Source organism: Procambarus clarkii, chromosome 4, assembly GCF_040958095.1.
Source record: "Procambarus clarkii isolate CNS0578487 chromosome 4, FALCON_Pclarkii_2.0, whole genome shotgun sequence".
Classification (NCBI taxonomy): domain Eukaryota; kingdom Metazoa; phylum Arthropoda; class Malacostraca; order Decapoda; family Cambaridae; genus Procambarus; species Procambarus clarkii.
This window is the reverse complement of record NC_091153.1, coordinates 6,643,762-6,668,053: the sequence shown is the minus strand read 5'-3', so window position 1 is coordinate 6,668,053 and position 24,292 is coordinate 6,643,762. Positions and strand designations below refer to the sequence as shown.

At 40.2% G+C, this 24,292-nt stretch overlaps 1 protein-coding gene across 1 annotated transcript in view; it reads left to right on the top strand.

The window, feature by feature from the left end:
- LOC123748978 (synaptogenesis protein syg-2-like) overlaps positions 1-24,292 on the top strand; it is a 108,794-nt gene that overhangs the window by 64,113 nt on the left and 20,389 nt on the right. The window contains exons 2-3 of the mRNA XM_069334863.1: positions 14,297-14,429; positions 19,381-19,589. Of these exons, the coding sequence (XP_069190964.1) occupies positions 14,297-14,429; positions 19,381-19,589 (342 nt within the window). The remainder of the gene's footprint in view (positions 1-14,296; positions 14,430-19,380; positions 19,590-24,292) is intronic.

Here is a 24,292-nt window from a genome sequence, read left to right as displayed (position 1 = left end):
TTAATGCAATGACTATAAGTGTCCACTCAAAGAACCTATTAGTCCTCCTGGGCAAGACAAAGTTATCAGTTGGAACTGAAGACACAGCAACAGAGACTTAAGACATATATTAAGAGCGAGAGCTAACAACAGCAACAACAGTCAAATAAGACATCTTACAGGAAAACATAGAATGCCTTACATGCAATACAGATCATCTTACAAGCAACGCTGATTATCTTACAGACAACACACATCTTACAGATAATACATAACATCTTGCAAGCAACATAGATCGTCTTACATGCAACACACGCCATTTAGCAAGCAATGGAGAACATCTTACAGGCATTCAAGGATATCTTACAGGCAACACAGGACATATTGAAAGCAACATGTATCTACAGACAAAATAAACAATCTTAGAGTCAAAACACATCTTACAAGCAACACAAATAATCTTACAGGCAACACAAATTATCTTACAAACAACAGAACATCTTAAGAGATAACAAACGATATCTACCTTATGGAAGCAAAATATATTTTCGTTTCATTGTAAATAACAACCAGATATTATATATTATTTATACACAAACGATCATGTTATAAAATACAATGCAAGAATTATATAATTTTCTCATCTAAAAGATGCAAGTGATAATTTACTTAAAATAAATTTGATCTTAAAGGTTAGGTGGAGCCTGACCTTAGTCCTGAAATATATTTGCAAATACAGGATTTGTTTAGCTCATTTACTCGAATATTGTGAGGAGAAAAACAGTACTCAATTTTCCTGACAATGTTGGGCTCAATGTGAGGTGAGTCAAGTGAGAGACGACTAATATCAGTTCTTGAACCCGTTTGGAGTCTTCCGGTGACACCTGGCAGGGGTTATCGAACCCTGGGTGAGACAGTGAGTGACAACAGGTGAGACAGTGAGTGACAACACCTGTCAGCTTTCGTCCTCCGTCGGGATGTGGACGACAATCCCGTCATTCGCCGGATAATCCCACGCTATTGATAGTTCCTTCGTGTTGTTCAGAGGCTTTGTGATATTTCATGGCAGTCAGCTCGAAACATCCCAGGGAGAAAAATATATCTAGACAGTTGATATATAATATAACAGCGTCACTGGAAAGGATAAGGGAGGGGGGAAGGCATCCTTCATCATCCTCGTCAGACGTTGCTCTTCCCTCCATCAGTAGGATGGAAGCTGTAACACAGAGAAGGAATATGGACACGTGAAGACAGGCTGTCAGACCCAGGTTCCTGCCTAAGGAGGATGGTGTCCCTTTACTCCCTAATTTAAATAAGAGATAGCTAGTGCCTTCAGCGGAAAGCTTTAATGAAAATAGTCCATTTTGACAGACATAAAATATTTATATGAAATGAATATTCTAAGTGTATCATTACAATCTTGCTGGAAATTCTTGTAGGCGGAATTTATAGCCTCATTCCTGAATTATAATAGTTACATGAGCTGTATTTATAATATAATATTTTTAAAACTGCATTTTAACTTCAAGTAATCAAATTATTTCAAGCTATTCACTCGAAATAAATTGTTTATGTGATATTTTAATGGGGTCTTATATTATACTTTGTTGGTATTGTCAGGTTTTGCTAGCGATTTTATTTAGTTTTTCCAATACTGTTGTGTTGAGTAAATTTCTGAAAAGGTTTATTGGTTTTTCTTAGTGTGCTAAGGACGAACTGAGGATAATTACGGAACTGGGGAAGTTTCAGCCATGTGGTAGTTTAGACACGATTTGAGTTGTAAATAAAACACAAGACAAACATGTGTTTGGAAATACTGAGATTCGATCCCACCAAATGGCTTCAATTTATATTTTACCATTTTATCACGTTCTTGTAAAAACCGGGAGTATCTTTTGTTGTTATTGTTTGTGATCCTCTCCTGTATTATGCTTTATGATAAATATTTGGCTTAGTAAGATGAAGTGAGTCTCGCTTCATGCAGGTCGGCGTTCAATCCCCGATCGCCCAAGTGGTTGGGCGCCATTCCTTCCCCCTTGTCCCATCCCAAATCCTTATCCTGACCTCTTCCTATATATAGGTTAGGCTATATATATATATATATATATATATATATATATATATATATATATATATATATATATATATATATATATATATATATATATATATATATATATATATATATAGGCTATATATATATATAGGCTATATATAGCCTATATATATTCCTATATATAGGCTATATAGTCGAAAAGACTTGGCGCTTTTTCCCTTTTCTGATAGTTCCCTTCCCTTTCAGTAACTTCCACGGCATTTCTCTTCAAAGTATTTCCACTACAGTAATGCCAATACGCCGAGAATTCCTAATTTGAACACAAATGACAAGATGATATTGAATTGAATTGAACTATCAGGGGGAAAGCACCAAGCCATTACGACTATATAGCACTTGGAAGGGGCTAGGATAAGGATTTGGGATGGGACGGGGGGAAAGGAATGGTGCCCCAACCACTTGGACGGTCGGGGATTGAACGCTGACCTGCATGATGCGAGACGGTCGCTCTACCGTCCAGCCCAAGTGGATGATATTAAGCTGTGATAACTCAATATCGCCCCTGTTCACCCACCAGTAATTGGGTAACCAGTAACCAGAAAAATCACAGCAGAGGTAACGGTATTAGTATCATCCCAATCAGGTGGTATCACTCGTGGTACCAACCCAACATGGGTACCACCTGTGGTTCAGCCCCCCCAACAAGTGTTCCACTTCTGATACCATCCCTGACAGTGGTACCATCTCGTGTTCCACCCACTACCAGGGGTACCACCACTACATATATAAAATTTAATATTTCATCATCATTATTGCGAATAATTAATTTATAATGTCGATGAATTAATACTTAAATAGATTCTTCAGCTCAATTAAACGCAAAATTGTGTGCTAATTATATAAATTATTTTGCGAGTGCTAGGGCGGAAACTGCTTAAATAATTCAGGATAATTAGTCGTTCTCTAACACCTGCGATTGGTGGACGACCAGAGTGGCAGTTGTCGAGTCGTCGTACCAATCACCATTTAGGATTGTATTAGATTGTATTTGTTCCGTTGGAATAGAAATAAATAGGAATCATGCTATAAGGCATTTTCTGTTTGCGAGGTACCTCTGGCGTCATACAAAATGGTACTCGACTCAACAGTGACGAAATATTCGACACAAGAGTGACAAGGTATTCGACTCAGTAGTCACAAAAAATAACGAGGTCCATCAAGTCACGTGATAATATTCAGCCAATGGGACGTGCCCCTGGGAAGCTTCACCGCACTGGACCCAATCCGTAAATAACTGGGTGACGTCAATCACTGTCAATACGTCATTGAGAATGGGGTGTATCTGTAGGCTCCGCCCTTGAAAGTATCTGGTTGACCTCAGAATTGGTTTGGGAACCGAACGATTTTAAAATAAGTAGCGAGCATCTCCTGGGAAGCTGTACAGCATGCAGACCTGGGAGCCAGATTCACGAAGCAGTTACGCAAACACTTACGGACCTGTACATCTTTTCTCAATCTTTGGCGGCATTTTTTACAATTCTTAAACAGTTCATGAGCTCCGAAGCACCAGGAAGATGTTTATAACAATAACAACAGTTGATTGGGAAGTTTTCATGCTTGTTAACTGTTTAATAAATGTAACCAAAGCGGTCAAATATTGAGGAAAGACGTACACGTTCGACAGTACTTGCGTAACTGCTTCGTGTATCTGGTCCCTTCTCTCTAAAGTTCGGGGTGTTTTTATAGCCAGAAAGTCAAGTGTCAAGACTAGCATCAAGATGGATGTGTGCTCCGATAAAAGTGGTCCTCAAGTAGGATACTGTAGGCACGGAGCTGTATTCGTGGTTACAGCCTAGTTACCATGGCTGTTGTAATCATATTAGGGAAGTTATTCATCAAGTTCTCTCGTTTCGACATCAAGTATTCATCAAGTTCGCAGAAATTCACTCGCTTCGACAGTTTAGTGTCCTCAAGAAACAGTGGTCTTATGGGTCGATTCACAATCGACTTGAGAATGGTCCAGGACGGACCGAAACGTCTTTGTCCCTTCACCTTCTAGTGTGTGGTCTGGTCAACAGTGGTCTTGTGTGTCCGATCATGACTAAGTCATCGTACATAGGAGCCACAAATTGTCTTGAGTGTCGTTAGTACTTAATAAGTTCCAAAAGCATTACAGTGGATCCAAGGGAAGACGAACCTGGGTTATGCAAGAGCAAGACGACTCCAATGCCTTGCAAGGCTAGTCAAATCTGGCAATTGGCATCCGTAGAGTTTTGATATGACTGTCGATATATTAACACAAGTACATTATATGGAGGCGCCTCAGAAAATGGCCAATTAATAGTTTATAATGCACGTTGCCTGGTAAGGTGTTCTAAGTGTATATGACATTTAAACTTAAGAACTGACCCTCATAATATAAGATGTTGTCTTGAAAATGACGACGTTTGCAATTAATGTTATTATTGTTGAGGATAAATAGGGTTAAGGTTGTTTATTGAGTTATATTGTGTGTGTGAGAGAGAGAGAGAGAGAGAGAGAGAGAGAGAGAGAGAGAGAGAGAGAGAGAGAGAGAGAGAGAGAGAGAGAGAGAGAGAGAGAGAGAGAGAATATCAATGGGAAAATCGGTAGGAACTATGAGGATTCGAACCCACACACTTGGTACTCCGAAGCCCACATGGTCTCAGTTGATTCATGCGTTACTGGTCAAGCTCCCACACTCGGCTCACTGTAAACACACTTCAGCATGTAAGAGACACACGTGAGAGGAGGATCTCCACGACACAATATACATCACAACCAAATGAACAGCCAGAAAACTCATGCCGAGAATATGTCATTCTGTATTTTGACTTGTTTTGACAACATTGGTATGAATCTTATTATCCGGAGTTGCTAGATGCTGTGTGGAGATTCATCTTGGCCTCACTGGATGCTGGTGGAGATTCATCTTGGCATCACTGGATGCTGGTGGAGATTCATCTTGGCATCACTGGATGCTGCGTGGAGATTCATCTTGGCATCACTGGATGCTGGGTGGAGATTCATCTTCACGTCACTGGATGCTGGGTGGAGATTCATCTTGGCCTCACTAGATGCTGCGTGGAGATTCATTTTGACGTCACTGGATGCTGTGTGGAGATTCATCTTGGGGTCACTGGATGCTGGGTGGAGATTCATCTTGGGGTCACTGGATGCTGGGTGGAGATTCATCTTGGGGTCACTGGATGCTAGGTGGAGATTCATCTTGGGGTCACTGGATGCTGGGTGGAGATTCATCCTTGCAACACTGGATGCTGCGTGGAGATTCATCTTGGCGTCACTGGATGCTGCGTGGAGATTCATCTTGGGGTCACTGGATGCTGCGTGGAGATTCATCCTTGCATCACTTCAAGACACAGACTAGAATCACCGAATGCCACATTGCAACCCGTCCTGCAATGACAAGATTCTGAGCCATAGATATCATGAATCAGCGAAAAGATTATCACTTCCCTCTTCCGAGAACAAGAGGAATCAACAGATCTCTAACAACACCTCTAAGAGAACTAACCTTTCAGATCAAGAGAAATAAGTTTTTTACAATGAAACTCGTAGCTGCAGCCTGTCAAGCGAGCCATAAACAACAACAATAACAAGGATAAAACAAGAACAATCAGTGCCAATCAGTGCCAATCAGTGCCTAGGGTTCGTGCAGGCGGCCGTCTGTTCCGTTAACATGTAGTATTTATGTGTGCTGTGTTTGCCAGCTTTCAGAAGCCTACATTAGTTCGTGATTTACAGAGAGTTGTCGGCGCTTAGCAGAGATGAACACCTCCCATTAACCTAACGCTTTTTCATTCAGGAAAGACGCATTGACCGTACACACACACACGCGCGAGCGCATACTCATATTAACACACATACATACACATACACACACTCACACACACAGTGGAAGTGATGTGGTGGAGGCTGACTCCATGCACAGTTTCAAGTGTAGATATGATAGAGCCCAATAGGCTCAGGAATCTGTACACCTGTTGAGTGACGGTTGAGAGGCGGGACCAAAGAGCCAGAGCTCAACCCCCGCAAACACAACTAGGCGAGTATAACTAGGTGAGTACAGTACACAATGAAAGGGAACTGTCGACCTGTGACGACGCGTGAAAGAGACCTGGGAGTGGACGTAACACCTAATCTATCTCCTGAGGCACATATAAATAGGATAACGACAGCAGCGTACTCTACACTGGCAAAAGTTAGAACATCATTCAGAAACCTAAGTAAGGAGGCAGTTAGGGCGCTTTAAACTGCCTACGTGAGACCAGTTTTAGAGTATGCCGCCTCATCATGGAGTCCCCATCTGAAGAAGCATATAAGGAAACTGGAAAAGGTTCAGAGGTTTGCAACGAGAATCGTCCCAGAGCTACGAGGGATGGAGTATGAGGAGCGCCTGAGGGATCTGTGACAAACGACACTAGAAAGAAGAAGGGAGAGGGGGGATATGATAGAAACGTATAAAATACTCAGGGGGATTGACAGAGTGGACATAGACGAAATGTTCACACGGAATAGTAACAGAACGAGGGAACATGGGTGGAAGCTGGAAACTCAGATGAGTCACAGGGATGTTAGGAAGTTTTCTTTTAGCGTGAGAGTAGTGGGAAAATGGAATGCACTTAAGGAGCAGGTTGTGGAAGCAAATACTATTCATAATTTTAAAACTAGGTATGATAGGGAAATAGGACCATAGTCATTGCTGTAAACAACCGATGCTCGAAAGGCGGGATCCAAGAGTCAAGGCTCGATCCTACAGACACAAATAGGTGAGTACAAATAGGTGAGTACACACACACACACACACACACACACACACACACACACACACACACACACACACACACACAGACACACACACACACACACACACACAGGGGCCTCGTAGCCTGGTGGATAGCGCGCAGGATTCGTAATTCTGTGGCGCGGGTTCGATTCCCGCACGAGGCAGAAACAAATGGGCAAAGTTTCTTTCACCCTGAATGCCCCTGTTACCTAGCAGTAAATAGGTACCTGGGAGTTAGTCAGCTGCCACGGGCTGCTTCCTGGGGTGTGTGTGTGGTGTGGAAAAAAAATAAAAGTAGTTAGTAAACAGTTGATTGACAGTTGAGAGGCGGGCCGAAAGAGCAAAGCTCAACCCCCGTAAAAAACACAACTAGTAAACACACACACACACACACACACACACACATGACGGTTGAGAGGCGGGACCAAAGAGCCAGAGCTCAACCCCCGCAAGCACAACTAGGTGAGTACAACTAGGTGAGTACACACACAGACAGGGACGTTAGAAAGAATTTTTTCAGTGACAGTTAACAAGTGGAATGCATTAGGCAGTGATGTGGTGGAGGCAGACTCCATACACATTTTCAAATGTAGATTTGATAGAGCCCAGTAGAATCTGTACAAGAATCTGTACTCCAGTTGATTGACGGTTTGAGAGTAGGGAACAAAGAGCCAAAGCTCAACCCCCCGCAAGCACAATTAGGTGAGTACAATTAGGTGAATACAACTAGGTGATCACACACACACACATACACTAACAGAAGGAGCACAGGCTCTAAATATTCCTGTAGCATTGATCATTTAATGATTCGAGTGCAAAGTATGATTTACCCAGCTGTTGAGAGAAGTCAAATATCGTACAAATTCATAAGATAAAAGATTAAAGAGGAGGCACTTAACTTCAGATCAAATCATTGTCAATCACCTGCAAAATACTTGAAAAAAATAATAAGTGAAGTTATACATTTAAACTGGATTTGGAATGTATATATCATTTTTGGAGTTGTATAATACAGTGAAGAAAATAAAGCATGACAGAGATAAGCATTCTGCAAATTTCTGGAGTGTCAAAATGCCTTTAACACAGACTTTGTAGCAGTCTTTGCATATAAGGGACTACTACACAAACTTAAGAGGCAGGTAGGAGTACATGTAAGAGCTCTCTCATGGATTTCTTGAAATTATCTTGAGATGATTTCGGGGCTTTAGTGTCCGCGGCCCGGTCCTCGACCAGGCCTCCACCCCCAGGAAGCAGCCCGTGACAGCTGACTAACAACCAGGTACCTATTTACTGCTAGGTAACAGGGGCATAGGGTGAAAGAAACTCTGCCCATTGTTTCTCGCCGGCGCCCGGGATCGAACCCGGGACCACAGGATCACAAGTCTAGCGAGTTGTCCGCTCGGCCGATCGGCTCCCGACTGGATAAGAGAACACCTAACAGACGGAAGTCAGAAAGTCACAGTGAGGAGCTCAAATTCGTTTATGTTAATGATCTAAATACAAGACTTGATTCCCATATGTCAGTGTTTGCAGATGATGCTAAAACTAATGAGAAGAGTCAAGCCATATGAGAAATGAGAGATTCTCCAAGATACCCTAGACAAGCATCAGAGTTGGTCTAAGAAATGACTCCTGGACTTTAACACCTGAAAGTGTGAGGTGATAGAAATTGGAACAGGTGACAGGAGATCTGATGAAAGGTACATAGTGAGCAACGACGTGAGGCAATCGACCTGGGAGTGAATATATATTCGATTTACGATTTATATATTTATTCGAGAGGTATTTAATGAAGTACTAACTTAAGTACTGAAGGGAATACCAAATGATGCAACCTGGTGCCTCTCCTAGTGAGTGTGAATACACACAAATACACTATAATATATATACATATATATATATATATATATATATATATATATATATATATATATATATATATATATATATATATATATATATATATATATATATATATATATATATATATATATACATTTATATATATATATATATATATATATATATATATATATATATATATATATATATATATATATATATATATATAATCGTTTAAATATATTCAATATACATAAATAAATAAAATAAATCTATGAATTTGGAACCAAATAACTAATAATTATATACTAATTAAATAAGCAAAACCCTTAATTTCAAGGTGACTTAAAAAAAAAGCGTAGCCCCAAACCATGCCTAATGCCTGCAGATTGCCTTCACGTGCACGCTAATTATGGGGGCCTCTGGCTGCCTGATGGGGGGGGGAAGAGCCGGCTGCCTCACCCTTCCCCGCCCTGATGGGGCGTGGCTCAGGCTTCCACCGCGCCCCTTCCCTATGTAGGAATACCCTGATGAAGGTTTCATCAGCTAACCCCCTATTTTCACTATGTTGGGTTCAGACCGTTGTCACCCAAGAGAAGCCTGCTTAGGGTTCCAAACTAATGGGAGAATTGAGGCACCAGCCCTCCATTCACCCAATTATCTAGGTATATCATGTAGGTTCTATACCCCTACCCTTTTCCTACCATTATATAGCATGGAAGAGGGAAGGAGAAGGGGGAGCCAATACGAAAATTGCCATATCTATCATGGAACAGCATGGAGTGTGTTCCATCCTCCCTTCCCCCCTTTCCTGTGGTATAGGAGGGCGTGGTGTGGCTCCTCTCCCTCTCACCCTCCAATACTCAGGTGGAGTATGATGGGGGACCCCTAAGGGACCCATCAAGGGTGTGGTCAGGGGCCCACAACTCTTCACTCTCATCCTTCAACACCACTCACTCAGAGTTTGCAAGTTTTAATTAGCTTTATGTTCAGTTTTTACACTTTTAAACAATATATATTTTGTTTACAAATGACAATGTGCGGGTGCTACTTATATATATATATATATATATATATATATATATATATATATATATATATATATATATATATATATATATATATATATATATATATATATATATATATACCTGGTGATTACCAGGCGCTTTGCCTTAAATGACTTGGGTCCAAAATAGGTTTCGAAGTCTTCCCTATACTAGGGAAGACTTTAGACTTTATAGACGACTCAGGTCAAGCACCTTGACCTGAGACTTAGGTCAACAACAACCTCATTTTCAACATTTTCCAACAAGAATTCTACATTAATGTATTAACTAGTTATACACTGTCCAAATCTAACAGTCTATATGTCATCTATGAACGACATAGCGCCTATGATTTCATCATTATTGGTAAAATGATCCATATAACTCAATTAGACTCTGAAGATATAGATTATTTCTGCCAAATTTATTCAGAACTTTGAAATCTATTCTCAACTAGATGCATAACTAAATTTAGTTTAGTTGGTATGTTCCATAGTGTGGTTACATTGTGATGGTGCCAGGTTTAGGTAGATCTAGAGTCTAGTTAACCTAGAGTTAAGATCTAGACTTAAGATCTAGAGTTAAATTATAGTCTGAAAATTATAAATGAAACCAAAAAATTCAGGAAATAATAATTGTACTACTACTAATAATAATAATATTGATAATAATAATAATATTGATAATAATAATAATACTAGCATTAATATCAACACATATTATAGGTAAAAAAATATTAGCAGCTCTTAAAATTATGCAGATGAAATGTGAATACAGATCATCACATATTTATTGCTGAAATAACGACACATGGCCCAGGGAAATAGCCGCAATAAATTATATAAAACTTCTGCAATTTACACAAGGGATATTCCGTGATATTTTCTGCTTCCACATAAATTTTCAACGACAATTTACAATAAATATTTAGCCTTATGTAATGTCCTATTGTTGGACAAGTAAAATAAGTTTTATCTGTGTAATTATTTAAAAGATCTATAATATATTTGTATATATATATATATATATATATATATATATATATATATATATATATATATATATATATATATATATATATATATATATATATATATATATATATATATTCACCCTTCTGAAAATCTATTATTAAATACGAAAGTACTTAAGGAAATTTCTGTTTCAGTTCTTCCTTCGTGGTCTGACACTGTCATATATATATATATATATATATATATATATATATATATATATATATATATATATATATATATATATATATATATATATATTATATATATATATATATATATATATATATATATATATATATATATATATATATATATATATATATATATATATATATATATATATTTGGTTAAGGGTGACAAAGAATAAAAAAAAATAACTGTATACTTATTATAATGTTACACCGTTTCTAACCTACAAGGTTATTCTCAAGTGAGGAATAACAAGACATAGATTGATGGATGAAGATTAAGCCACCCAAGAGGTGGCACGGGCGTGTTGTTTATTTATTTATTTATTTATTTATTTATTTATATATATACAAGAAGGTACATTGGGATTGTGAGGATACATAATATGGTAATTACAATCTTGTAAAGCCAATAGTACGCGCAGCGTTTCGGGCAGGTCAAACACAGGTTGTGGGCAGGTTGTGATGTACAGCCATTAATAACACGAGCTGTGTATCACAAAACATAATGTTGTTGTTTTAGATTCAGCTACTCAGAACGAAATGTCCATGTAGCACGGGGTATGGCGAGCCCGTAAGTGAGTTCGGTTATTCGTGATAATCTTATTATTGTGGTTTTTGGGTCCAAAGTTTTCAGTAGAAGTGGGGTTTCCTCCTTTTTTCCCGTTTCTTTTCCGCTTCTGTTTTAGCGCACCGGTTTTAGTCTTGTTTTAATAAGATAATCTTCGTGGCGGATATAGAGGCACAGTGTTCACTAGACTAAATATAAAGGGAACATCTGATTTAACAACACTAGGAAGCCCGGTACACACAAAAGTAAGTCAGGAGAAAGGAGAAAAAATTTATAGGTAAATTAAGGTGATGGGTAAATGAACTAAGTACACAAACATAAGTCAGGTGCTAGGGTAATTAGACGGCCTGTCCCCTTAAGGTTTCAGAACATCAAGACACTGGTGGTGGATTTGTAATATAATTTTAGTCGCGGTTTTGTAGTTTCTGAACAAATCCACAAGGGCCGTGACGAGGATTCGAACCTACGTCCGAGAGCATCCCAGACGCTGCCTTAATCGACTGAGCTATGACATGGTATAATAATTGCAACCAGAAATTCTACTGAATTTTACTAACTACTGAAATCCTTGTAAATTTGTTCATTTGATGCATCACGCTATTGTGATTTCTGTTCTTGGTACAGGATTGTACCACCGGTCCAGGTGTTATCTTATAGTAGTGATGATCTCGTGGTTATTATAGCCATTGTTTACCAGTACTTGTGCTATCGTTTAACACTCCCTACTCACGTTACTGGATAAGCACCTCCAAAGGATACCTGATCAACCAGGCTGTGACTCATACGTCAGGCTGCGAGCAGCCGCGTCTAACAGCCTGGTTGATCAGTCCAGCAACCAGGAGGCCTGGTCGACGACCGGGCCGCGGGGACATTAAGCCCCAAAAGCACCTCAAGGTAACGTCAAGGTAAGGTAACGTTGCTCTATTCAGAACAGTGGGTAAGGGCTCGATGAATATAAGCATTGAGAACACTGAATTTAGATATTTGAGGGTACTCACTCCTACCGTTTAGGCATGATCCTATGTTTGTAGACTTGGTGTATCCGCTGGTGCTTAGAGAGTCTCCTGTTTTTGTTATTCACACATCCAGGAAAGGTAGACTGTTATTGTAACTATTCTCATGGCTGATTCGGAGTCCGGACTCTCCTTTTAGATGGCTTTTTAGATCAGTTAGTTCTTCTAAGTCTTTTATTATTATAAATATGTCGTCCACATAACGGCAATATATACTTAAGAACATAAGAACATAAGAACAAAGGTAACTGCAGAAGGCCTATTGGCCCATACGAGGCAGCTCCTATCTATAACCACCCAATCCAACTCATATACTTGTCCAACCCGCGCTTGAAACAATCGAGGGACCCCACATCCACCACGTTACGCGGCATTTGGTTCCACAAATCAACAACCCTGTTACTGAACCAGTATTTACCCAAATCTGTCCTAAATCTAAACTTATCCAATTTATACCCATTGTTACTTGATTTGTACCTGCTATTGAAAACTCTTTCCTCGATGGTGCCTATGTAAAAATTAGCAAATAACACTCCTAGAGTGAAGCCCATTGCTACTCCGTCTATCTTCATCACATCATCATTATTAATACAAATAAAAAAAATCATTTAAAATCAATATTTACCAATACACTAATGCAATCTTAAATAATATAAATATTCTCTGATATTATTTTACATTAATATCCATTATTTTAAACAAAAGGTTGTTAATAAAATAGTAATGAAATAATTCAATAAAGTTCTCAATATATAAATACACACGAGAGAAAATGTAAACTTAAATTATTCCATTTGTGTACATAAAAAAGCTTGCAAACCTCGTTAATATATAATATAATTTATAATGACAGAATTACAAAATTGCTTTCAAACATTCTCTGTTGTATTATGATGTTATGATTGCTTTGTCTTTGGTTCTATAATTGTATTTTAACGTAGTTACAGTGCAACACTTAGTTGGAGTAAAACAATTAGTTACTGTATAGTCATTAATTATAGTACAACCCTATAGTTACAGTGTAACTATTAGTTACAGGTTAACTATGCCACTATAGTTCACGTAGCTCTTTCATAACAATCCAATTAATCTCACATGGCATTCCTACAGCTCTGAGGAGGCAGTACCGTTCAAAACGTTATGGCTACGATGTGGTTACGATGTGGTTACGATGTGGTTACGATATGGTTACGTTATAGTTACGATGTGGTTACGATGTGGTTACGCTGTGGCTTGTATTAATTTCCAACCATTTCTAACAACTATTTTTCCCTAGTGAGAGCTGAATGAACCCAAGCAATGCACTTTACCTATCGAGTGAGAGGGGGGGGGGGATTTAAAACGTTAATATTAAGGTGTTATAATTTGTACAAATACTTCACATTTTAAACGAATGGTTCGATTCCTTTAGGAAGGAGACGTATTGGATGAGAAAAGGTTTGTGTTCAGGGTTTAAATGACTCAGGAGTTCCAAGTTCAAAGTCTGTCTATATAGCAGGTCCCTCTCTGTCTGTCTGTCTGTCTGTCTGTCTGTCTGTCTGTCTGTCTGTCTGTCTGTCTGTCTCTCTCTCTCTCTCTCTCTCTCTCTCTCTCTCTCTCTCTCTCTCTCTCTCTCTCTCTCTCTCTCTCTCTCTCTCTCTCTCTCTCTCTCTCTCTCTCTCTCTCTCTCTCTCTCTCTCTCTCTCTCTCTCTCTCTCTCTCTCTCTCTCGTGTAAACCTGCAGGTGTGTAACAGGTGTGTGGTTCTCTCCACTACAGGTCCTGTGACGCCGGCGGTGGCGGTGGCGGGGTCTCCGGCAGTGTTGCCTTGCAACATCTCCACCATTAACAGTGACGACTCCGTCCAGCTGGTACTCTGGTACCGGGACCACGTGCCTACACCCATCTACAGGTGAGCCACAGCTGCTAAGACCATTTACAGGTGAGCCACAGCTGCTAAGACCATCTACATGTGAGCCACAGCTGCTAAGACCATTTACAGGTGAGCTACAGCTGCTAAGACCCTCTACAGGTGAGCCACAGCTGCTAACAGCATCAAAAAGTAAAAAACAGCTGCTAAAATCATTTACAGGTGAGCCACAGCTGCTAAGACCATCTACAGGTGAGCCACAGCTCCTAAGACTATTTACAGGTGAGTGACAGCTGCTAAGACTATTTACAGGTGAGTGACAGCTGCTAAGACTATTTACAGGTGAGTGACAGCTGCTAAGACTATTTACAGATGAGTGACAGCTGCTAAGACTATTTACAGGTGAGCCACAGCTCCTAAGACTATTTACAGGTGAGCCACAGCTGCTAACAGCATCAAAAGGTCAAAGACAGCTGCTAAGATCATTTACAAGTGGGCGAAAGCTGCTAACAGCATTTAAAGATGAACGACAGCTGCTAACAGCATCAAAAAGTCAAAGACAGCTGCTAAGATCATTTACAGGCCGAGGTAAACATGCAAGCCTTATAGCCCTCAGGTGATTGGTCATTGGTATATATACATATAAAGCAAGGTGTATATTCAGCGCATATACACCCAACATCTTTTTTTTTTTTTAATTTTTACTCACTTGATACCATTTTGGGTTCTTTATAATCCATTTTAAACATTACTTCTTTCAATATGAAGCAAACTATTAGGTCGCTCAGACAAATAGTGAGAATTATGAAGGGATATAAGGATCGATACATCTCTATTCCTCTTCATAATAATACACTACATACAGCAAAAATAAATCTTGACTAAAATAGCAAACAATTAAGGGCAAAATACCATTCACCACAGCCACCATTCTAGGATTGTTGTTCATATTGTTTATAAGGGATTCAGGACCTTTTCTGTGTTGATGAAGTCTTGGTATCAATATAATGCTATGTTAGTGCTTAGGAGGAGGGAATTATCAGACAGCTACAGGTGAGCTGAGACAGCTACAGGTGATCTCAAACACCTATACGTGAGCTCAATCAGCTACAGGTGAGCTCAATCAGCTGCAGGTGAGCTCAATCAGCTACAGGTGAGCTCAGACAGCTACAGGTGATCTCAAACACCTACACGAGAGCTCAATCAGCTACAGGTAAGCTCATTCAGCTACAGGTGATTTCAAATACCTACACGTGAGCTCAATCAGCTACAGGTGAGCTCAGACAGCTACAGGTGATCTCAAACACTTACACGTGAGCTCAATCAGCTACAGGTGAGCTCAGACAGCTACAGGTGATCTCAAATACCTACACGTGAGCTCAATCAGCTACAGGTGAGCTCAGATAGCTTCGCAAACTAAGATGTATTCGCCAGCAATAATAACATACATATAGAAAAACCACTCCTAAGTTATGAATATATTGAGAGAATATATCACAAAAGCGTCGCTAGGGAACGGTAGCCCAACTCACACACGTGTAGCGAAAAGGGTCGACGTTTCGGTCGCTCTTGGACCTCTGATCAGGTCATGAAAAGGGCGAGTGGGTTAATGAGCATTTGAGTATTGTTGATGAGGATGGGTTGGTTGATGAGTACGGGCTGGTTGATGAAGACGGGCTGGTTGATGAAGACGGGCTGGTTGATGAGTAGGGGCTGGTTGATGAGGACGGGCTGGTTGATGAGGACGGGCTGGTTGATGTGGATGGGCTGGTTGATGTGGATGGGCTGGCTGATGAGTACTGGCTGGGCCTTTGCAGTACATTGATGAAGCCTTTAAAAAGGTATCATTCAGAGAGAGCACGTGAACGAACATTATTAATAAACCAGGTGGTTCTGGCAGGGTAGATTAACGAGCATTTGGTCTGTGTTGATGAGGACGTGCTGCATGTGTGAACTGTTTTCAGTTGATAAACAAGGCAACGGCTGTTGGATTAAGAAGCCTTTGGGCACAGCTCAGAGGATGGACTGTTTGTCGGGAGTTAATACGAGGGGAGAGCCATAGTGTGTGTTCCTGTCACGTTCGAGCCCCGAACTCAGATCCCTGTGTAAGAGAGAGGATTTTCTGAGATGAAAAAGTATTCACATTTCTCTCATTGAAGTTTCTGTTATTATTCCTCTTAGCGTTTTCTTTGACAGGTTTCCCTTTTGTCATTCTTCATTTCAAAGTCTGTAACTTTGGTTATTTGTCGTATAAATTGACAGGAATCTTGTTGAGGGTTCGAATCCATGTGCTGAGGGTTCACAGACGCGCCCTAGTCAACTGTACCATAACATGGTGAAATCATTGATTGATTTAACAGCTATCTTAAATCACTTTCAGGAGAGTGAAAGAAGGTTCTAAGCTTTCCAAGTATAATGATTGACAGTTGGAATATGCTTTAGGGGAGGTATTGGGGGAGTTTCTCTATACATAATTCCCCAACCACTTGGGCTGGACGGTAGAGCGACGGCCTCGCTTCACGCAGGTCGGCGCTCAATCCCCGACCATCCAAGTGGTTGGGCACCATTCCCTCAACTCGTTCCATCCCAAATCCTTATCCTAACCCCTTTCCCAGTGCTATATAGTCGTAATGGCTTGGCGCTTTTCCCCTGATAGTTCCCTTCCCTTCCTACACACACATGACATACACACGCTTAACACAAGGTCACCACCGTCACACATTGCATACATATCAACCTACATATTCAACCCGGTACCCCCTCCCTCAATGCCTTGCTCTGCTTGGCTAACACAAACACACTGTAAATCATATTAACATCAATTATAAGAAAATTTTCTTCATCACGCATTAAAACCCTCCTTGTCACCTCCATTCGATAACATTATTCAAACATTACTGTAGATTCGAGTCCCAAATAAGCCTACGGAGGATGATATGCCGAAAAGTCTAGCACTATTGTCAATTCAACATTTAAAAACAAAATCCAACAAAAACTATCCAAGCAGAGTTACAGTGGTGACATTGTGTTGACTAAACCACACACTAGAAAGTGAAGGGACGACGACGTTTCGGTCCGTCCTGGACCATTCTCAAGTCGATTGTGAGAATGGTCCAGGACGGACCGAAACGTCGTCGTCCCTTCCCTTTCTAGTGTGTGGTTTGGTCAACATATTTCAGCCACGTTATTGTGACTCCTCGTCTGCATGTGGTGACGTTGTGTTCATGAGGAAAACATTATTTGAGTCGTAAAACGTTCATATACCACTGGTTCTAAGTTACTTTTGAGAGAGACGTTTACAGCATTCCGTAAGTGCAAGACGATATAAAATAATATATATTTACAGAATTCTTTAGGAACACGGTAAATTTTGATAGACATTTTCAGCATTAATTAAAGGTATGGAAATAGATTAAGAGACATTTATATCATTCTGTAAATACAAAACAATGTTTGAGACAGACATTTACATTATTTTATAAATGCAAATGTATACAAAACAAACTAATATACAAACCTCAATACCTAGCTCTATACAAAACATGAATAACTATTAAATTACTTTATAAAAAAAAGTTTGTGATTACAGTCCCCGGACAAAATTACAAATGCGACTTGAATGATGAAGCAGCTTGTACAAGCAGTGCCTGGGGATACCTGGATGACAGGAGCAGCTTGTACAAGCAGTGCCTGGGGATACCTGGATGACAGGAGCAGCTTGTACAAGCAGTGCCTGAGGATACCTGGATGACAGGAGCAGCTTGTACAAGCAGTGCCTGAGGATACCTGGATGACAGGAGCAGCTTGTACAAGCAGTGCCTGAGGATACCTGGATGACAGGAGCAGCTTGTACAAGCAGTGCCTGAGGATACCTGGATGACAGGATCAGCTTGTACAAGCAGTGCCTGAGGATACCTGGATGATAAGAGCAGCTTGCACAAGCAGTGCCTGAGGATACCTGGATGATAAGAGCAGCTTGCACAAGCAGTGCCTGAGGATACCTGGATGATAAGAGCAGCTTGCACAAGCAGTGCCTGAGAATAGACTGACGACTGATATAAAATTTATATTTCAGTTGTCTCTATAAATCACGAGGTAATTGCCTTATTTCCTTTCATATATGTTTTTGTATTTTCTCCTGTAACGAAGATTAGCTTCTCCCTTCCTCTCTCTCTCTCTCTCTCTCTCTCTCTCTCTCTCTCTCTCTCTCTCTCTCTCTCTCTCTCTCTCTCTCTCTCTCTCTCTCTCTCTCTCTCTCTCTCTCTCTCTCTCTCTCTCTCTCTCTCTCTCTCTCTCTCTCTCTCTCTCTCTCTCTCTCTCTCTCTCTCTCTCTCTCTCTCTCTCACCATCTTCTCCCTCTCTCTACATGGAAATTTCTCTTCCCGGTTTCTTTCTCGCTCTCCCTAGGGACAGGTGTATCCTTCCCCTTGCCTATCTATCCAGGGACGTGTTCTCCTGCTCTGACAGCTCTACAGGAGGCCTCTACCTTCCCCCTCTTTCCCTTCAGCTTCTATCCTGGTGGCTATCACTACCCTCACGTCGCCTATCCACACAGTCTCTTCTCTCCTGTTTGCTTCCCCTTCCATGCAGCCGCATATTGACCAACTCCCCTCTCTCCCTTCTCACCTCTCTCTTTCCCCTCTCTTTCCCCTCCACAGGCTCTAATTATCCGTCTGTCTCTTTCTATAGTAGCTATCCTTCTCCCCCCTCTAGAATATTTATTCTATTCAGCTCATACAACCGCTAACTCTTTTTTATGTCCCCTCTATCTCCTTACAGACACTGCTCTTCCATAGACACACTCTCTCTCTCTCTTTCTCTCTCTCTCTCTCTCTCTCTCTCTCTCTCTCTCTCTCTCTCTCTCTCTCTCTCTCTCTCTCTCTCTCTCTCTCTCTCTCTCTCTCTCTCTCTCTCTCTCTCTCTCTCTCTCTCTCTCTCTCTCTCTCTCTCTCTCTTCGGGGATCCACTAACCCAATTCGTGTTCCTCTTCCAGCTACGACGTGCGGCTAGGCGTGTACTCTCGGCCCAAGGAATGGGCCGACCCGCAGATCCTGGGAGAGAGAGCTCACTTCAGCATGACCACTATTCCTGCCGCCCTCGTCCTAAACCAGACCCGCCGCCCTGACCAGGCTGTGTATCGCTGCAGAGTTGACTACAAGCGGCTCACCACCACCCACGCCAGGGTCAACCTTACCGTGATAGGTCAGTGCTATGACCTATGACCCCTCATGACTCTGTTCCCCTCCCTTTTTGGGAAGGGCAAAGGTACCTATGAGCAGAAGCAGCTAGCCTGGTTATATTGCACTTGGAAGGGGTCAGGATAAGGATTGTGAGATACTGATATCGGTTCTATCGATATCAATGGATATCTATCGGTTCCATTAGGGGTTTGTTAGTGATAAACAGACTCTGAGAAGCTCTAGTTTCATTAGCCAATCTCGTAATGACCAATTCACTTTGATAAATATAGATTCTTTGATTTAACATGTTTATTCATAAATTTTTGTACATATAAAATTAGCTATGTATGGAAAATTCATGTTCTTTATAAACACACAAAAAACATAAATGCGAAAGGAGAGTAAAGTGACGAGATTTCGGTCCAAAAGGACCATTAGCAAATCGAAAATTCGTAAATTAATGGTCTATAATGGACCGAAAAGTCATGTTTTTTTTTCATCTGTGTGTTGTGACATCAGCCCAGTAATTGTGACGCTCACCGCATGGCCATTGTACATTCTCCAGTTACATTATATACATTATTACAATGATGGATATGAATATTAGTGTCGTGGGTTTTGTTAACGTATCCAGTAGTTATTATACTAGCAATAATCATTATATGAATATGGAGATATACCGGTATAGAATAGGGTGACCGGGTGATATAACAGTACCGTGTAGGGTTACCGGGTGATATACCAGATCCATGTAGAGCTACCGGGTGATATACCAGTACAGAGTAGAGCTACCGGGTGATATAACAGTACAGAGTAGAGCTACCGAGTGATATACCAGTACAGAGTAGAGCTACCGGGTGATATACAGTACAAAGTAGAGCTACTGGGCGATATACCACTACCGAGAAAAGCAAACGAAAAAGCATATTTTCGTTTTATTCTCGTTAATCATACACATCATCGGCCTGGAATAAGTCAGAATAAGTCACATTTAACTGTTCCTTCTCTCTATATTTCCCACAACGTAAAGAATGTAACTGTTTTCACGAATGAGAAACGTACGAAAAACCTATCGAAGACTAACCATAGAAAACGTTAACAAAACGTTTTTTTTAATATATGACTAGTATGTTGCATAATTTTTCGGAATGGTAAATTCCGTTAAAATTGCAACATACTGAGGGAGAGGAGGGGATAGAGCAGTTAGGATTAGTTTAATTAGATTTGGTTAAGTGCATAAAGGTTAGGGCTGAGTATAACGTTTTTAGCCCATATTCAAAACGTTTTTAAAACGTATTTAAAACATTTTTAAAACATAATTAAAACTTTTTAAAACGTATTTAAAACGTATCTCACTGTATTTAAATTAGTAAAATAAGCCTACAAAAGTCCGCACAGAAGCCGGCAGGGTCAAATGAATACCCATCCAGTTGTGGACACCAATATTTTCAAGCAAAGGTTCGAAGCATCTTTACCTCTTGACAGTCACCTTTGGGCTCGAACTGCGGCCACAACAACAACATGGACAGGGTTCAGGGAAGCAGGAAGAGGAGCTTCTAGTATCACAAGAAGAAGAGAAAGCTGCACTCCGTCACCACAAGAATATGAATGAATGAGGAACAACGCGATTGTGTGACATTTGTTTACAAACAATAGATATCAGCTTCATTGAAAAGTTTGTAAAAATGTTCCAATATTATGTTTACATTCCTGCCGTAAAGAGCTCAAGTTACTGTAACTCTAAAGCTTTATAACACCAACTCGTCTATATTCATATGAGCAGTATATTTATTTTGAAAACTGTGAGTGATAATATTGTATTTTTTTGTTATTGAACCTGGTAGTCATAGACAATGTTTGACTACACCATTTTTTATTTATAATGAAGTGTATTATTGTATTGTTCTTAATGACTACGGTGTTGAGTGACAAATGAGTTATGGGAGGTTATTTGTGATGAGTTAATGTGAGGGTGTAGGTTTATATTTTGGTGATATTATAGATATTTTAAATTATTATTTCTCTCTGAAGCGAGAGTGTCTCTCGACTTGGGCCTCAGGTTAGTTAATTCCACATATCAGGAGTAGAATCAGAAACTTTTGAATAAGTAAATTAATACACAAAAGAATAGAAACAATTCAATATAGATACAGACAGTAAGTCACAGTAGCCGGGTTCAAAGTCAGACACCAAACCCATACATCTGAAAATACAGGAAATGCAACGTTTCGGTCCATCCTGGACGATGATCAAGTAGTATATTGGTCCAAAACTAACAGAAACATCGTCACTTTCATGCTCTTCAGCTGAGTGAGTTGGGTGTCTAAGAAGTGTTTGATATATAGGGTAAAATATCCTCCTTAAGTGGAATGGTATGTGTCTCACTATTGGATTAATTCAAGGTGATAGTTGACGGCATAGATAGACGATAAGGGCAGGTTTGCAAACCGGTTCTGCGATGACCTGTAGATTACCTGTGACCATTTCGATAGTTTTTCTCGTGTTGCAGACTGGGGGAGCAGCCTCCCTTGGCCTGGTCTATGAGGTTGTTGATCTTTGTACTTCGCATGGCCACATAGCCATCACAGTCAGGTTGATCTGCTAACTTTAGCAGAAACTTGTGAAGTTCTCTCTTTTATACTTACAGCTTTTACTGTATTTAAAAAATACAGCTTTTTATTTTAATTTAGAAAATACAGCTTTCACTGTATTTCCCCTACCTACAAGCATACGAACCTAGGCAGCCTACCTAGTTTATCGATGATATATAGGGCTATATAATATAAACGATATATAAACGATGATATATAAACGTTGCACTGTCATTTAGTTCACCAAGGGGCCTGATGGCTGAGTGGACAGCGCTCGGTATTCGTAATCCTAAGGTTTTAGTTCCATTTCCTGGCGGAGGCGGAAACAAATGGGCAGAGATTTTTTCGCCCTGATGCTCCTGTACACCTAGCAGTAAATAGGTACCTGGGAGTTAGACAGCTGCTACGGGCTGCTTCTTGGGGATGTGTAACAAAATGGAGGCCTGGTCGAGGCCTTCTCAAGATAATCATCTCAAGATAACCTCAAGAAGATATCCAGACAGTGATAACGTGTTCCGTCTATACGTGTTCCAGCCGCTACTTACCGTTCCCAGTGAGTCTTGACGTATCTTGTGCACTATAAGGTGCCAGTATGGGTTATCTTGCAGATAACAGGATAACAGATATCTAACATTTCGGTGAAAAACTTCATATTGCAACATTTGTTTTCTCTGCAACATATAGCCAAGACTACAGGATTCCCTGGTGCCGCACGCCAAGGATTAATTAAGAATTGGAGGGAAAAGCTTCAATTGCAATCTTGCTGTGATTAACTGTCCTTACTCGATTGTGGGTGTTCACTACACTAGTGTGTGTGTTCACTACACCAATGTGTGTGTTCACTATACTAGTGTGGGTGTTCACTATACTAGTGTGTGTGTTCACTACACTAGTGTGTGTGTTCACTATACTAGTGTGTGTGTGTTCACTACACTAGTATGTGTGTGTTCACTACACTAGTATGTGTGTGTTCACTACACCAATGTGTGTGTTCACTACACTAGTGTGCGTGTTCACTACACTAGTGTGTGAGTTCACTACACCAATGTGTGTGTGTTCACTACACCAATGTGTGTGTTCACTACACTAGTGTGTGTGTTCACTACACCAATGTGTGTGCTCACTACACTAGTGTGTGTGTTCACTACACCAATGTGTGTGTTCACTACACTAGTGTGTGTGTTCACTACACCAATGTGTGTGTGTTCACTACACCAATGTGTGTGTTCACTACACTAGTGTGTGTGTTCACTACACCAATGTGTGTGTTCACTACACCAATGTGTGTGTTCACTACACTAGTGTGTGTGTTCACTACACTAGTGTGTGTGTTCACTACATGAAACATAGGACACTGTCAGGTTATCTTGAGATGATTTCGGGGATTAGTGTTCCCGCGGCCCGGTCCTCGACCAGGCCTTCTTTTTTGTTACACCCCCCCCTTCCCCCAGGAAGCAGCCCGTAGCAGGTGTCTAACTCCCAGGTACCTATTTACTGCCAGGCGAACAGGTGCATCAGGATGAAAGAAACTCTGCCCAATTGTTTCCACCTCCACCGGGGATAGAACCCGGAACCTCAGGACTACGAATCCCGAGTGCTGTCCACTCAACTGTCAGGCCCCCCCATTCAGACAAAGGCCCCTCTGATATAGATCATTGTCCAAGATATCCCATTTAATTTAATGGAATATAGATCGTAGTTGAAGGTCATTGTCAACAGTACACAAACAAGGCAATTAAAGTCACCATCGTTAGAGTGGTAAATGTAGTTCCAGTGCTAGGAATTTTCAATGACACTTTGACCTATTAATTGACCCATAGCTCTAACAAAAGACTTTAATAAATCAATTAATTAATAAATCAATTAATTAATAAATCAATTAATTAATAAATCAATTAAGATATGGTGTTTTCTCCAAGTTATACAACTTCGTTTTGCCAGCAGCAAACGCTCTGATTAAGATTTTTAATTAAATTAAAAAAATTAATAATTATCAGCTAAATTATAATTCATAACGAATACAAAATCCAGCGACTCTAATGGAAATATTAACGCAAAAAAATGATTCAATAACGGCCGCAATGTCAGTGTCAAGTGCATAAATTTAATACTGAAAGTTTAATAACGTTTTAAA